Source organism: Ailuropoda melanoleuca, chromosome 6, assembly GCF_002007445.2.
Source record: "Ailuropoda melanoleuca isolate Jingjing chromosome 6, ASM200744v2, whole genome shotgun sequence".
NCBI classification, from domain to species: domain Eukaryota; kingdom Metazoa; phylum Chordata; class Mammalia; order Carnivora; family Ursidae; genus Ailuropoda; species Ailuropoda melanoleuca.
Window position 1 is genome coordinate 118,444,263 of NC_048223.1, and position 16,659 is coordinate 118,460,921.

At 39.3% G+C, this 16,659-nt stretch overlaps 1 protein-coding gene across 4 annotated transcripts in view; it reads left to right on the top strand.

Annotated features, from left to right (window-relative positions):
- Nucleotides 1-16,659, top strand: part of INPP5F (inositol polyphosphate-5-phosphatase F) — an 84,290-nt gene that overhangs the window by 47,678 nt on the left and 19,953 nt on the right. For 2 of the 4 annotated variants that reach the window (XM_034663359.1, XM_034663358.1), the window contains exons 5-13: nt 220-387; nt 492-548; nt 3,260-3,458; nt 4,005-4,184; nt 5,086-5,153; nt 10,587-10,711; nt 11,481-11,558; nt 12,475-12,595; nt 14,033-14,161. In XM_034663359.1, the coding sequence (XP_034519250.1) occupies nt 220-387; nt 492-548; nt 3,260-3,458; nt 4,005-4,184; nt 5,086-5,153; nt 10,587-10,711; nt 11,481-11,558; nt 12,475-12,595; nt 14,033-14,161 (1,125 nt within the window). Of the gene's footprint in view, nt 1-219; nt 388-491; nt 549-3,259; nt 3,459-4,004; nt 4,185-5,085; nt 5,154-10,586; nt 10,712-11,480; nt 11,559-12,474; nt 12,596-14,030; nt 14,162-16,659 lie in introns of those variants that run through there. The other 2 variants (XM_019795487.2, XM_011219979.3) reach the window with 2 other exon arrangements.

Sequence of the window (16,659 nt, forward strand, 5' to 3'; positions counted from 1 at the left end):
AGTTTAATTGATATGGGCTTGGAATTCATCTTTGATTAGTTTTAAATTGAAGGGTAATTTTCTTCCCAGTAAACTTGTTTTCAAACTGCTCATCCTATGAAAGCTCTATCTGGGTGTGGTCCTTGAGATTATTTTCACTTCTCTCCTAGGAAGTTGGGTATTATCCACATGATGCTATCCATTGAATTCCCGCAGTAATAGTAGATTGATTTCTTACAGGTTAAGGAAAGTAAAGAAAAGGAGAAGTTGGAGAGGAGATTACTTGAGGAGTTGCTGAAGATGTTCATGGACTCAGAGTCCTTTTACTACAGCTTGACCTATGACCTAACCAATTCGGTACAGAGGCAAAGCGCTGGGGAGAAGGACTTCCGTCCCCTCTGGCAGAAGGTACTTCTCTCATAGCTCAGAGCAGAGCTGTTTATGGACCCATTTGGCTTCTGTAGTAAAACTCACAACATGTTTCTGAATTCTTCATTCTCTGCCTTTTCCAGGTTGATGACCGCTTTTTTTGGAATAAATATATGATACAAGATCTTACTGAGATTGGTGTGAGTAATTGTTTCTAAAATATCCTAAGGACTTACAATTGCTAAGCAAATATTTTAAAATTGAAATGAATTAAAAATCTCACTAAAGTGGGGTGCCTGGGTGGGTCAGTTGGTAGAGCATGTGACTCTTTTTTTTTTTTAATTTATTTGACAGAGATAGAGACGGCCAGCGAGAGAGGGAACACAAGCAGGGGGAGTGGGAGAGGAAGAAGCAGGCTCATAGCGGAGGAGCCTGATGTGGGGCTCGATCCCATAATGCCGGGATCACGCCCTGAGCCGAAGGTAGACGCTTAACTGCTGTGCCACCCAGGCGCCCCAGAGCATGTGACTCTTGATCTCAGGGTTGGGAGTTTGAGTCCCACGTTGGTGTGCAACCTACTTAAAAAAGTTGTGTGTGTGTGTGTGTTGTTTTTTTTTTTTAATTAAAAAATCTCACTAAAATATTTTTCCCTCTAGAACGGGAATTGTTTAGCTGGGAAAGCCAAGGCATTATTTAAGGCAATTTACAGCTCCACTGCCTCACCACAGACCTAGCTTTTTAGCAGGTTCTCATAGGATAGAAGTAATTGAAGGCTACAGAACTAATGTCATAGAGTTCCTATGAAAGAGAGGTTTTGTTTGTACTCATTGGAAATGTTGAAGCCCAGTTTCCCTTTAATGATACCAGTCATTTAACTTTCCTGTCTCCTCATCTGGGAACTGGAGGAGACAAACCTCAAAGGACATTCCAGTCCTGGCAGTACTTGAATCAGGGAAGCTGGGAATATGGGGGGATTATTGCATGAGGTTCCTTCCAGTTGAATGGTTACTGTGTTTCTTTACTCTGTCACATATGTCAAAGAATTAGGACTGTCCGAGGACAATTCATTCAGTCCACAAATATGTATAGAAGGCTTGCTATGTGCCAGGTACTGTTCTGGACACAAAGTGGGCAGACAGCCAAATGGGTAACATATTATCTTTTCACTAAGTTTTCAAAAATTTCAAACCTTTTTCTCCTTTCTCTCTCCCCCCCTTGGCGGTGGTTAGTAAATGACTTGACTTCAGCTGTGTCTACCACTCGATCGCTATCATGCCTCTGTTGAGAATGAGGCTTAAACATGTTCTCGCCTCTTTTTATGAGGCTGATCAAACTAGGACCACTGAAATTCAGTGATGGGAAGAAAAATAAAGGTGACTATAACGTGAATTTTTGCTGTTTGCTGACATACTGAGTTCTAATATGTTTGGCAGAGTTTTTGTCGGACACTTGGAATTACCACTGAAACTGACGATTCACCGTACATTTCTCTTTTCCTGTTGAGTTTTGCATGATTGTTAGAACAAAAATACAAATAAAGAGGATGGCGGTAAGAATAATGAAGGCAAATAGACCCTTCACTTCACAATTTTCAATTCTAACCACGTTCCGAAGATCCTATCTGCATGCTCCATAAAACAAAACCATGAGACAGGTCCTGGCTTATGTGGCTGTGGACAATGAGGTGGGTTTGAAGGTCATGCTGAGGTTAAGGCTGGCTACAATTGTGAAGATGCGCCAGAAAAAGAGAGAACAATGGCCTGGAGCACTTCTTAACCCTTTACTGTCCCTGCAAACAGTCAACTGGGAAATTGGAGTATTCTTAGCCTGCAAGGCGCAGAAGGGGACAGGTCTAAGTGTAATTAATACTCTCCTAATTATGTTGGGTGACTTTGTAAAATAAGATACTCATGGAAAGGATTTTTTGTTTTGTTTTGGTTTGTTCACTATGTGGATTTTAGCTCGGCAAGGCAAGTTTTTTGTTTTTTTTTTTCTAAACTAGAAAATAGGCTTAGTCGTTAAGCATCTGCCTTCGGCTCAGGGCGTGATCCCAGAGTCCTGGGATTGAGCCCCACATTGGGCTCCTCCACTGGGACCCTGCTTCTTCCTCTCCCACTCCCCCTGCTTGTGTTCCCTCTCTCACTGGCTGTCTCTCTCCCTGTCAAATAAATAAATAAAATCTTATAAAATAAACTAGAAAATAGAGTCAGTCTTCTGTGCTCATAATAAGGTAATCAGAGTTGGTTGTATTCTATTAAAGCCTTGATGCAATGGGGAGTTAAAAATCAACCTGTACATTGTGGGTTTTTTTTTTTTTTTCCTGTGCCAACGGGAATAATCACAATAGCTACATTTGTTGAATTCTTAGGATAAGGCAGGAGCTAAGTCAAACCCTTTATACATTTTACTCATTCACACAGCCTAATGAGGTAATAGTTTCTCTTGTTTCTCAAATCAGGACGTGGAGGCATGGTGAGGTTAAGTGATTTACCTGAGTGAGTAAGTGGTGGAGCTTGAATTTGTTACCCAAGCAGTGTGGCTTCTCTGCTGAGGGCCCTCTCAGGCAGCTTTTTTTTTTTTTTTTTTCTTTAGAGAAATCTCTACACCCAATGTGGGGCTCGAACTCACAACCCTGAGATCAAGTATCATGTGCTCTATCAGCCAAGTCATCCAGGTGCCCCTCAGGCAGCTATTTTTGAATTGATCACCATAGAGAAAGGGAAAGGCTCTTCCCTTTGTCCTTTTCCCTCCCTCCTTCCTGCCGTCCTCCAATAAGCAGGAAACATGTTTAAAAAATAGAAGGTATCTGCTTCTAGGAAACTCACAAACATGGGCTGGCTTCTGTTTGGGTTGAAGCAAGCAGCTGTGCTTGTACAGAAGAGAGACAGCATGATGCTTGTATTGTTTTCAGACACCAGACGTGGACTTTTGGATTATCCCCATCATCCAAGGTTTCGTGCAGATTGAAGAACTTGTGGTTAATTATAATGAATCATCTGATGATGAGAAAAGCAGCCCAGAGACCCCCCCTCAGGAGTCCACCTGTGTCGATGACATTCACCCACGATTTCTAGTGGCTCTCATTTCACGCCGAAGTAGGCACAGAGCAGGTGAGTAGAGGGCTAAAATCGTATGCCAGTTAAATTCAGACGAGAATGGAAAAGCTGCAGATGTGTTGAAATGTTAATGACAATAATGGATTTGGAAACATAATTGGTTTCAAAGTGCTCAGTGACTCTAAATAGTGTGATGTAATTGGGGACCAATTTCTGGAGGGAGGTGAAGGGGGAAAGTTAACAAAAGCAGGAAGAGAAGAAGGTATATATATGGAGAAGAGAAGAGAGTCACTTGGGATATGCTTCTAAATACCATTGTTCCCACTGACAGCCTGCATCACAGTAATAAAACCTTCCTGAGTGCAAGCACCCTTGGGAAAACCCTTCCCTTTCAGTTCACTGAAAGTATCTTCACTTCAACTTTGAAAAAACAATGATGCATATAGTGATGAGTTTTGGGGAAGTTGTTACCGTTCTGGCTGGCTCTTGCACATTAGAGCCTTCAAGCTGTCCTGAAACACGTACTTGGTTAAGAAGCATATCTGATCAGCCTACGTGCTCTTTTTTATGTTGCTGTTTTCTGTTTTCATTATCTTTTAGGAATGCGTTATAAACGGAGAGGAGTGGATAAAAATGGGAATGTTGCAAATTATGTGGAAACTGAGCAGCTGATTCATGTTCATAATCATACTTTGTCATTTATTCAAACACGAGGCTCCGTGCCTGTCTTTTGGAGCCAGGTTGGGTATCGATATAATCCACGACCCCGACTGGACAAAAGTAAGCCTGTCAGTTACTCGGTTTGCAAATGATTTCAGAGAGAATATTTTTTTTAATATTAGGTACTTTATAGGTTTGGATTTCCTGGGCTAGATACTTCATTTAAAACAATAACGCATGGTGAAATTTAATAGTGATAGAGTATTTGCAAGAAGAATAATGATTGTTGACAATCGAAGTAAGTTATTTAACAATAACAAATTCCCTAACAATAGAGTAAAATATAGCTTATTTCACAGATTTTAAACCGTTGTTCCCTTGGTGAATACTTTCTTAAATGCTTACTTTTGGAAAAGGGTAAATGTTGCCAATATTGATAAAAGCAGGAAATATCTGAAGACGACATCTACAAAAAACCAGATAAGATGCCTTTACTCAGATGTCTCACTGTGAAAAGTTTGTTGTTGTTTTAAATATTGAGGATTCAATTTCTTCCAGTATTTTAACGCTAGCCCTGGAATAGCTAGGTCATGTCAGTCTAATCAGATTACTCAGTGAGGTTGATTTTAAAAATGTTCACAGAATATTTTTCTCTCAAAACTCAATATGTATTTGTGAGAATCCAGTAAACCTTCAGTTTTTAATATTCATATTTGTAGGAGAGTTTGTGGTTTCTTATTATGAACTACATGGAACCCTTTCTAACAATAGGCCGGATGCATGAACAGTAAACGTCCTAGCTTCACAGCGTGCGCTTCCGATGTAGTTCGGTTAAGCCTAATTGGGAAAAAAGGAATCCGAGATCTTTGACTTTGCATTTTATTTTAAAATCCTGGTTTTGGACCATCTTAGTTACATTCGGTTGTCAAAGTATTGAAACGTAAAAGTAAAGATGGAATAAACACTAATTTCTGTCTCAAACATTAGAAGGAAAAATAGATTTTGTATCACTTCTTTGTAGGTGAAAAGGACACTGTTGCCTATTTCTGTGCCCATTTCGAAGAACAACTGAAAATTTACAAAAAACAGGTGGGCTTTGATCTGTAGTAATAAAATGTTCCTTCGTATTCAGCCATGGTTATGTATCTGTTTCTTTAAATTTCATGAAAATAACATGTACTATTCGTAATTAAGCAAGATGGCATCTTGTCATGAAGTCAAAGAGCACATAAGCTAAGAGTATTTTCAATGTTCTTTAAGAAGAATTATCACTGAATCAGCTACTTTAGACTGTGTTTAGAAAAGAGATCAGGCTACCGTCAGTTAATTATTACAGGCCAGGACGTATCTAGAGTAAGAAATGAAAGGCATCTCTCAGTACCACTTAGTTCCGTCTCCTGAAGATAACAATTTGATATGTATCTCGCAGTGTCTTTTTTTCTCTGCCCATCTTTCTTATGTTTTCATGTGTAGGAATGTGATCATGTAGACTAAAATCAAGTGAAAACTCTTAAGTAAAATTCCAAGTTCAATAAGATGACCAGATTCAGATAGGAGATTCATACAGAATAGTCAGTAAGTCTTATCCATTAGCAATGACCGGTCTGAATGTGTAATGCTGTAGGATGCATTTTTCTAACAGCAACAACAAAAAATAAGAAGAGATAACCTAAAACCCAATAAACATACAAAAAAGGTAGCATGTGTATGGAGGCGGGAAGTGGCTAAGAACACAAAAGAAAACCTGAATAAATGGAGAGAAAATACCATGTCCCTGGAAGGATTAATACTGAATAGATGTCAGTTCTTCCAAAATTAATATATAAATTTTGTGCAATCCCAAAGAAAGGCTGAGCAAGAAAATAAAAAGCAAACCCTCAGATTTAAAAAAAAAGTATAAAGTTCGATAATGAGATAAAGGCAAATGGGGAAATGAGAACTCTCACATTGCTAGTGGAATCATAAGTTGTTGGTACAGCTGTTTTAAATGATATTATCAATCAAAATAAAATATGCTTATACTGTTAGTCCATAGTTTTGCTTTTTGATATCTACACTACATATTATATATAGAAATCATTTCCAGGTGGATATGGATCTGAATGTGAAAAGTTAAACCATAAACCCTTTAAAGGAAAATATAGGAGGTCTTTTTTGTTTGTTTGTTTTTTAAGGCCCAAGGCCTTAGCCAAGCCTCTCTTTGGTGCCTCCAGAACTTTTGACCTCGGGTCTTATTCAGGACTTAAAAAGTGCCAACCAGTACCTCAGTCTCTTCTGAGTTAAATTCATCTATGATTTCTAGGGTCAGGCTTTAGAATATGAAGTCCTAATTAAAGTAATGCCCACCCCCCACTCCCTTGCTTTCAGGGAGACCACTCTTGAGAAATCTTTATATGTTTGTATAATTGATCAGACTTGACCAAGTTTGATCAGTTTGCTGCTGAAACCATAGAGACAAATATATGCAATTAAATGTTAAAAATATGTAAATAAAATAAAAATTTTTATAAAAATGAAAAAATAAAAAGTGCTAACTAACCATAATGAAAAATATTGATACATTTGACTTTACTGAATTTTTAACTTTTATTGAAGTTTTTTCATTTATTTATTGAAACTATTAAAATTAGATAGGACTTAAGTCACCAACCATAGAGAAAAATTAATAAATTAGACTTTATTAAAATAAAGAATTTCTGGGGGTGCTTGGCTGGCTCAGTCCAGAGAGCATGTGATTCTTGATGTCAGGGACGTGAGTTCAAGTGCCATGTTGGGTGTAGAGATTACTTAAATAAATAATTTAAAAAATAAATAAAAAGGGGCACCTGGGTGGCTCAGTCGGTTGAGCCTCCAACTCTTGATTTCAGCTCAGGTCGTGATCTTAGGGTGGTGAGGTCGAGCCTGCGTCAGGTTCTGCTGCTTGTGCATGCACTCTTACTCTCTCTCAAATAAATCTTTAAAAAAAAAAAAAAAGAACTTCTGTTTATTAAAAGGCACCATTAAGAGAATGGAAAAGCAATTCACAAAGTAGGAGAACCTATTTCAGATTTCTTAAATACATATCTAGGACAAAAGACTCCTATCTAGAGTTATTTTTTTAAAAAACCCCAACTTTTATAAAACTCCCCAAAAAAGATGTATGGCCTAAAAGAAAACTGGACAAAAGACTTGAGCAGAGTTCATGAAAAGGTATATTTGACAGGCCATAAATGTATGAAAGGTGTTCCACTTCATCAACTATCAGGGAAGTGCAAACTAAAACCACTTACACACCAGAATGACTAAAATAAAAAGATAGTATATGCCACGTTTTGTTAAAGACATGGAACAACTAGAACTCTAAAACAAAAAAATTTAAGTCTACCTAAGAGAAATGCGTGTTCGCTCCAGGAGGCCTGTACAAGAACATTTATTGCAGCATCAAAGTGACCTGACTGTTCATCAGGAGGTCAACAGATAAAGTGTGGCACATTTCAAGTGTCGGACACGATTGCCTAGAAAAGAGGTGGATCTGTGTGTACTAGAGCGGAGAGATCTTAAAATCACACAGAGTGAGAAAAGACTGTGTGACAGCATATGGTGTGTTGCCATTTAAAACCCACAAAACAAAACTGTGTTATTTATATACATGTAATTCTTTTCCATATATATGTTCGCACACATATACGGCGTGCATCTTTATTAAATCAGCATACCTTTGTATGGGCTGAAAGGGCACACTTCGTGCTGCTAACCAGTGTCACCTCCAGGGAAGGCCGTGGGTCTAGGTTGCAGGGAGGAAGGATTTGACCTTTATCTACACTTGAACTTCTTACAATGTGAATAAGTTCATGTACCAGCAATATGTGTAACTAGCATTACAGAAAATAAACCGCAATTTAGGTGTAACACATAGGGGTACCTGGCGGGCTCAGTCAAGGGAGTCCTGCAACTCTTGATCTCAGGGTTGTGGGTTCGAGCCCCATGTTGGGTGTAGAGATTACTAAAAAATAAATAAAAACTTAAAAAAAATGTAACCCATAATCATTGTAAGAATTGTAACAATACTGAGATGTGTAAAGGAAGCCAAAGAAATAAGCTGCTCAGCACCCTCGTCCCTGCTCTGCGTCGACTTTCTAAAACCTGTTTGTGCACATCAATTGTACGGGTGTGTGTACCGAGGAGACACCTGCTTCTTTCTGACAGCACCCCGATAATGTTCCCTAACCCACCTGCCTCCCCCGGGTAATTGCGGTCTGAGAGGTGGACCTGCGGGTCGGTCTGACTCAGGGTGGCACCACTGTTCCTGTCGCCAGTGATTGGTTCAGGCCCTGGCCTGTGTGTGTTCATTGGCAGTTTGGCCAGTGAGGTATGATGCGAGGGAAGTCTGCTGGGAAGCTTCTGGGAACGATTTCCTGATCTAATAAAAAGAGATACGGGAACTAACAGTCCCTCCGTGGTGGTCGTGTCTGGATTTGATGTGCTGCTGCGGCAGTGTCGAAACCGTGACCGAACCAGCCTGCGGACTGACCAATATGCCGAAGATGGCAGAAAAGATGGAAAGATCTGGTACTGGTAGCACTGAATTAAGCAGTTCTAGAACCACGCAACCTCCTGACTTCTTGTTCTAAAGATCCGAGTCAGTGATTTGTCATTTGCAGCAAAAACCATCTTGACACACACACATTTACATATTTATAAAATTAAGTCAAAAGAGGACTATACCATATATACTATTCTGCAACTGTTTTCACTTAATATTTCATGGCTGTTTTTTCTCTCTCTATTGATGGACCCTTAGGATATAGTTTTGGCTATCGCAAAAATTTTCCAGAAAACAACGTTCATATATTTTGGAACACATGTGCTTTATAGAATACATCTCTGGAAGTAGAATGGCTAGATCAAACAGTATGCATTTAAACTTGATACCTACCACTCTGTTCCCAAAAAGATCACAACAGTTTATACTCTTAGCAACAGTGGGAGCCAGTGCTCATTTCTGCATGTAATCACCAGTGCTGACTCTTATCTAGGATTCAGTTTTTGCCTCTGTATAGATGAAAACTAGTTTTTTGTTAAAAATTTGTATTTCTCTGGTTTTTTATTTTTAGTTTTTATTTAAATTTCAGTTAGTTAACATATGGTGTAATGTTTCAGGTGTACAAGATAGAGATTCAACACTTCCATACAGCGCCCAGTGCTCATCACAGGTGCCCTCCTTAATCCCCATCACCTGTTTCTCCCGTCTCCCCACCTCCCCTCCAGTGACCGGCAGTTTGTTCTCCATAGTTAAGAGTCTGTTTCTTGGTTTGCCTCTCTCTCTGATAATTAAAGTTGTAGCCTCAGGTTTATTGGCTCCTTGCATATTTTCTCTTGTGAATTTCCTCTGTATCCTTTATTCTTTTTTGCTTACTGAATATATAGCACTCTTACATAGTACTGGTTTTATGTTACAGGTATATTCCCCCAGGTAGTTCTTTGCTTCTTTTTGTTTTGTTGTTTTACCCTCGCTTACTTACATTGTCATCGGTTACAGAGGTTTTAAATTTTCCTGTTGTCACATTTGTCCATCTTTTTCTTTATGCCCTCTGGTTTTTAAGCTTAGAAAGTCATGTCCTGTCCTACAATTATGTAAACATCACTCCAAATATTCTTCTATCTTTTTTATAACTTAAAAAGTATTTCGGTCACTAATGCATCTATAATTTGTGTATAATGAGATGTAGGGAGCTAAAGTAAGTTTTTCCCCACTATTAGACAGTTATTCCAGTACCATTTATAGAATATTCTGTTCTTCTCCCAGAGTAATACTGTTATATTTTAGATTCCTCAGTGTACATGGGCCTGTCTCTTGGCTGTCTGTCCTGTTCTGTGGGTCATTCATCTGTTTCTACACACGCACTACCATCTTAACTGCCATAGACTTAGAGTAGGTTTTGCTCTCCAGTGGGTCAAGTCCTCCTTTATTATTAGTTTTCAGAACTTTTTCTGCATATTTATCCTTCCAGATGAACTTTAGAATTAACTTGTCAGGTCCATAGGAAGATCCTGATCAAATTTCGATTGGGATTGTTGAATATTTAAATTAATCTGGGAAGACTTGACATCTTTACAATATTGAATCTTGAATCTGGCTCCATAGTGTGTCTTTCCATTTACTCAGATTTGCTTTTTTGTATTTCAGCAAAGATTGATAGTGTCCATATGTAGGTCTTGTATATCTCTTTAAAAATTATTCCAAATAATTTAAATATTTGCTATGATAAAGGACCTAGTTCTTAATATGTATTCTAATTGGTTATTGCAAGTACGTAATGCATAAAATAGCTATTAATGCTATCGACATACATGATTGTCATAAACCTAACTATAACAAGTGAAAGTCTAATTTTATGGGAAAAAAATTGGTGCTTGAGGGGATAAATTTCTAACTGTGGCTATAACATATTTCTAAAACATAATTGCAAATAAAGTGATTAAAAACCACATTGAGTTTTTAACATCTGATTAAACTGAATTTGTTTTTCTTTACTCTCACAGGTTATTATTAACTTGGTGGACCAGGCAGGCAGGGAGAAAATTATTGGCGATGCTTACCTGAAGCAAGTGTTACTCTTCAACAGCTCACACCTCACCTACGTCTCATTTGACTTCCATGAGCACTGGTAAGAGGGCTTCCTGATGGCAGTTCTGATCCGTTCCGATGTTTGTGGTACACTGCCCCCACTACCTTAGCTTCTGGTCTTCCTATCAGGAAGAAACGTTTCTTCTCATTGTTACTTAGTTTTGATTTTCATGTGGGCTTTATTTTGGCTAAAAATTTAGTTGTTTCTGAAATATTTAGTCTTTCTTTCCCAAAACAACGTGGAGACGGAGAGTTCCATTTTTCCTTTTATCACTCAAAGAACTTCTGGAGCTTTTCCTTTCTGCTTGGGTCCAAGCTGGCAAGCGTAATCGAGCCTCCTTACTTAAACATCATTCTGTTGTCTCGTCTTTATACTGTATTAGTAATCCTTCTTTTCCTATGGATAAACTTCACTAGAGTTTGCTGTGGAAAAACAATAATTGGTGAATCATTTTGATGGTAACTTTAACCTGTGTGTATTCTGAAAGCCAGGTTCTTTTGTCATAATCCTGGCTCTAATGTGGGTTCCTCTACCCAGGTATTGAAAATTTGGTGGGGAAAGTAGCTTCTGATACCTGTGATATGTTTCAATGTATTTTTAAAAATATTTTCTTTCACAGTGCTGATTAATTATAAGCATTTATATAGTTGCCTATATAATTTATGGTAGTGTTAACCTCATGTACTTAAAGCAATAATTTTCTTAAATTTTTCCAAGCTATTTTAAATATTGTATCTTAAGCTAAAAAAAAAAAAAAAACCAAACCCTGTTATTAAACTTTTTTTTTTTCTTTTGGCATGTATTTTAGCCGAGGAATGAAGTTTGAGAATGTTCAAACACTAACAGATGCCATTTATGACATTATTCTTGACATGAAGTGGTGTTGGTAGGTATTTCATAAGAAGTCAATTTGATATAAACTGTTGGTCTGTGAAATCATATGGATTTGATTACTTGAAACTAAGCATTAAAATAATAGCAGCAAGCTGGAGAAGTATTTTTGTGTTTCTTGTTTTTGTTCCCAATTCCTATTCTCCTTTTCCAAAGAGTGTCGGTCATCAGGTTTTGAACAGGGCAAAGGTGTCAGGGGGTCAGGCAAGGTGGAGTGACATGCTCTATGACTTTTTTAATTCTTTCTAATGCTCCATGGTCTACATTTCCTCTTTCTCTTCTCTCTCAGCGTCCCTAACATGGCTCTGGGGTACTTGGTCTCAGTTTACAGGCATTTCAGAATTATCAGAGAAGGAAGGTGATTCTCAGACTGGAGGAGAGAGATGTAGGAAGAAGAAATAGGCTTGACGGGTAGGAGAGAACATTCTATTAGACTTTAAGGCCGCAGGTGGCCAGAGAAATTAGATACGCAAGGCATGCTGCAGGACTCCTCACCGAGTGGTAAAGTGACTTTGTTCAAGCTACATGCATTTAGATGCATTTCTCCTTGAAGTCAAAAGGGAGGGACAGGATGGTGTTTTCAAGTGCCTTCCGGCTTTAATGTATAGAAGAGCATACTCCGGGGTTGTGCCAGCTCTGCTGAGTTGTCATGAGACTTGAGGCAAGTCATGCTGCACCGCAGTTTTTTGTTTTTCTTCAAAACAGGGATAATAACGTCTTTCTTATCAAGTTATTGTGTAAATTAACCACAGTGTCTACAAAGTACTCAGTAATGCCTGTCACATAATATTCCAAACAAGTGGATAACCAGTGCTACTGGTGTAATTGCTACACTCTAAGGAATTGTGGTTTTTGAAAACCTTATTAAAGTACTTCATATTGTAAAATAATCCCAATCTATTTTCGAAAAGGGTCGATCAAGCCGGGGTGATATGTAAACAAGAAGGGATTTTCCGCGTCAATTGCATGGACTGCCTGGATCGCACCAACGTGGTCCAAGCCGCCATCGCCCGAGTGGTCATGGAACAGCAGGTAATTGGGGGGTCCACTGCGTTGTAAGTATTTGTTTCTCAATTTTTCCACATGTAAACCAGTAACTGAAATCATTGTTCTGTAGAACAGTCGCAGCATCCAGACAGCCGGGTTGCATTAAAACCTGGAAAGTACAACCTTCACTAGAAAAAGTTGAATTAAGTGGCATTTTCTTAAGTACTTACTTCAAAAATGTGAGGCCCAACATTTCCACGTCGATCGGGTGTGGCCATAGCCCTCCTCCTCTCGGCTCCAGATCCGGCCTTGTGTGTTTGGGGCTGGGAGTCTGCAGCGCCTTCTGCTCAGCCCGCTGGCGCTGTGTCAGGCTCTGCCAGTAGGAGGCGCCAAAGGACGGCCGTGAGGCTGGAGGAGGCGGAAACTCCTTGACCTGTGTTGTAGGTCTCTTCGCGCCTTCTCTGCAGCTGTTGGTTCTTTTGGTGCCACAGAACCAGCCTTTGTCCTGCACACCCCAGTCAGTGGCGGCCGCTTCCTGCAGTCCTAACACCTATTACTCAGTGCCCCCCTTTGGATCTTCAACCCCACAACACCTGAGTAATGAATTCTCAAGGCGGACGTTCTTAGCACGGTGTCTGGGCTTTTCTGAGAGAACCTAGGGACTGTCTGAGATCGTGAGTCTCTCCCTTCTTGCGTTGCACTCAAGCAGCCAGGTTTTGCGTCTGAGCCCTGGCTCTGCCACCTCGTAGGTGCCGACCCCATGCAGAACCTCCGCCTCTACGCTTCTTCTCTTCGTCCCTAAAATGGGCGTAATAAGAGTATGGATGGCAGCAGGGTGTTAGGAGGAATAAATGAGATAATTGGTATTTAAAAAGCTCTTAGAACCCCAGCCTCAGCGTCGAGTTCACACTTGCCAGTCACTTACTGCTCTGCTGCTAATGTTGTTGTTTCAAGAGGCTTTTTTGATAGTCTCACTTCATAGGCAAATTTAAAACAAAGACTTAATATAATATGAGCCTACACATTAAAAATTATACCAGGACATTATAAATATTTCTACTTAATCATGTGTAGCAGTTGATAAAACTCTCCCTCTTTCTTTCTTTTTTTTTTTAAAGATTTTATTTTTTATTATTTATTTGACAGAGATAGAGACAGCCAGCGAGAGAGGGAACACAAGCAGGGGGAGTGGGAGAGGAAGAAGCAGGCTCCTAGCAGAGGAGCCTGATGTGGGGCTCGATCCCATAACGCCGGGATCACGCCCTGAGCCGAAGGCAGACGCTTAACCGCTGTGCCAACCAGGCGCCCCTAAAACTCTCCCTCTTTCAATTGTGCTTTATTTTGGAAAAGTCCGAAAACACCATTTCTTTTATTTAAGGGTCCGAAATTGTATATGAACATGCTTCCTTTTTCTGCAGTGTATATTTTATGCTATGGTTTCCTGACTTACATGTCGCTAATCCACCAATGTGTTAATTTTAGCTGAAAAAATTAGGTGTGATGCCTCCGGAACAGCCACTACCAGTGAAATGCAATCGGATCTATCAGATAATGTGGGCCAACAATGGGGACTCCATTAGCAGACAGTATGCTGGGACAGCTGCTCTGAAGGTAAATACCGACAGCCAGCTTTTGTGGATCATTCTGTGGGACACAGGATGGGGTTTTAAACCAACTTTATTTTTGGGAGAAAGGTAAGTGGGCTATAGATGGTAGTCTGTGTACTTGACTCCTTTTTGGAACGTCTGGCTCAGGCAGGGGTTACGTATTCCAATTCTGCTGGGGCCAGGTAATGGGACCGCCCATTCGCTTCAAGGGGGAGATGGGTGCAGACCTAACAAAGAGCATGTCTTGTCTCAAGAAGGGGCTGTTCTGCTTCCTTATGGGGACAGAGGCCCAGTGTGGCTAGATCTTCAGTTTTTCAAGGGAGTTTGGAAATCTGGAATTTCATGTGAAATAGTTGGTTTTTTAAATGTTACATGGATAATACATGTCTGTTGCTAGAATTCGATCCCAGTATGATAATTTCCCTCCGCTGAATTTGAATCCCAACCCTGCCCCTTACTAGCTCTGCAACCTTGAGCAAGTCACTTATCCTCTCTGTGTCTGTCTCTTCATTTATGAAACAGGATAATACTAGACACACTTCAAGACTGTCATGGGATTGTATGAGTTAATGCATGTGGGGGCTTAGACCATTCCCTGCACACAGTAAATGTGCTGGAGAAATGTTTTATTATCTTTCTGTGGCGGTTGTGAACAAGCCTTTGAAGCTCCTATAGAGCTAATGTTGACCGAATTTAACTTAAATACAGACCATAGTTACTGGTCACCAAGCACTCCTGCGGCAATAAGAAACAGTGGAATTGGTTTAAACTAGTTTTATGTTAATTTTCCTTCAAGGTAATAGTCCATCTCAGGATGTTTTATAAAAAATTGTATCAAGGTCTCAGCAGGCATCAAATAGTCCATCTTTTGGTTGCATGATAAATATCAAAAAGCTTTTCATTAATTAAGGAAATTGGACTTTAGAAGTCCTTGTACAAGTTACTGGTTAAAGAGAAATACTTTTATGCACCCAACATCAGAACACCTAAATATATAAAGCAACAACTAACAGAATTAAAAGGAGGAATAAATAGCAGTACGATAATAGTAAGGGACTTTTTTTTTTTTAAGATTTTATTTATTTATTTATTTATTTTTACAGATTTTATTTATTTATTTGACAGAGATAGAGACAGCCAGCGAGAGAGGGAACACAAGCAGGGGGAGTGGGAGAGGAAGAAGCAGGCTCATAGCAGAGGAGCCTAATGTGGGGCTTGATCCCACAACGCCAGGATCACACCCTGGGCCGAAGGCAGACGCTTAACCGCTGTGCCACCCAGGCGCCCCAAGATTTTATTTATTTATTTGAGAGAGACAACATGAGCAGAGAGAGGGAGAAGCAGACTCCCTGCTGAGCAAGGAGCCGGACACAGGACTCAATCCCAGGACCCTGAGATAATGACCTGAGCCAAAGGCAGACACTTAACCAACTGAGCCACCCTGGTCCCCCAGTAAGGGACTTTAATACCCCGTTCTCCACACCGGATCATCCAGGCAGAAAATAAATAAGGAAACAGTGAATTTGAATAGGACTGTAGACCAACTGGACCCAGCAGACATATATAGAACATTTCATTTAGGAACAGCAGAATACACATTCTTCAGAAGCACACGTGGAACATTTTCCAGGACAGATCATAGGTTAGGCCACAAAACAAGTCTCAACAAATTCAAAAAGATAGAAATTATATCAGGTATCTTTTCTGACCACAATGGTATGAAACTAGAAATCAGTAACAGGAGAATTAGAAAATTCATACATATGTGGAAATTAGCACACTCCTGAACAATCAACGGGTCGAGGAAGAAATCAAAAAGGGTTAAATTAAAAAATAATTTGAAACAAATGAAAATGGAAACACAACATACCAAAATTTATGGGATGTGGCAAAGGCAATTCTAAAGGGAAAGTTTATAGCTATAAATGCCTACATTAGGAAAAAAAAAAAGATCTCAACCTAACTTTACACCTCAAGGAAATAGAAGAAGAAAGTAAGCCCGAAGTTAGCAGAAGGAAGGAAATAATAAAGATTAGAACAGAAATATTTGAAAGAGAGACTAGGAAAAACAATAGAAAAGATCAACAAAACTAAGAGGTGGTTTTCTGAAGAGAGAAACAAAATCGACAGACCTTCAGCTAGACTAATCAAGAAGAAAAAGGACTCAAAATTATAAATGAAAGTGACATTACAACTGATACCACAGAAATACATAGAATCACAGGTGGCTACTCTGAACAATTATATGCCAACAAATTGGACAATTTAAAAGGGATACGTTTCTAGAAACATACAACCTACCAAGACTGACTTATGAAGAAAAAGAAAATCTGAGCAGACAAATGAGTAAGATTTGATGAATCAGTAAGCAAAACCTCCCAAGAAAGAAAAACCCAGGGTCAAATGGTTTCACTGGTGAATTCTACCAAATATTTAAAGAAGAATTAATGCCATTCTTTCTCAAATTCTTCCAAATGGAAGGGGAAGGAACACTCCGAAATT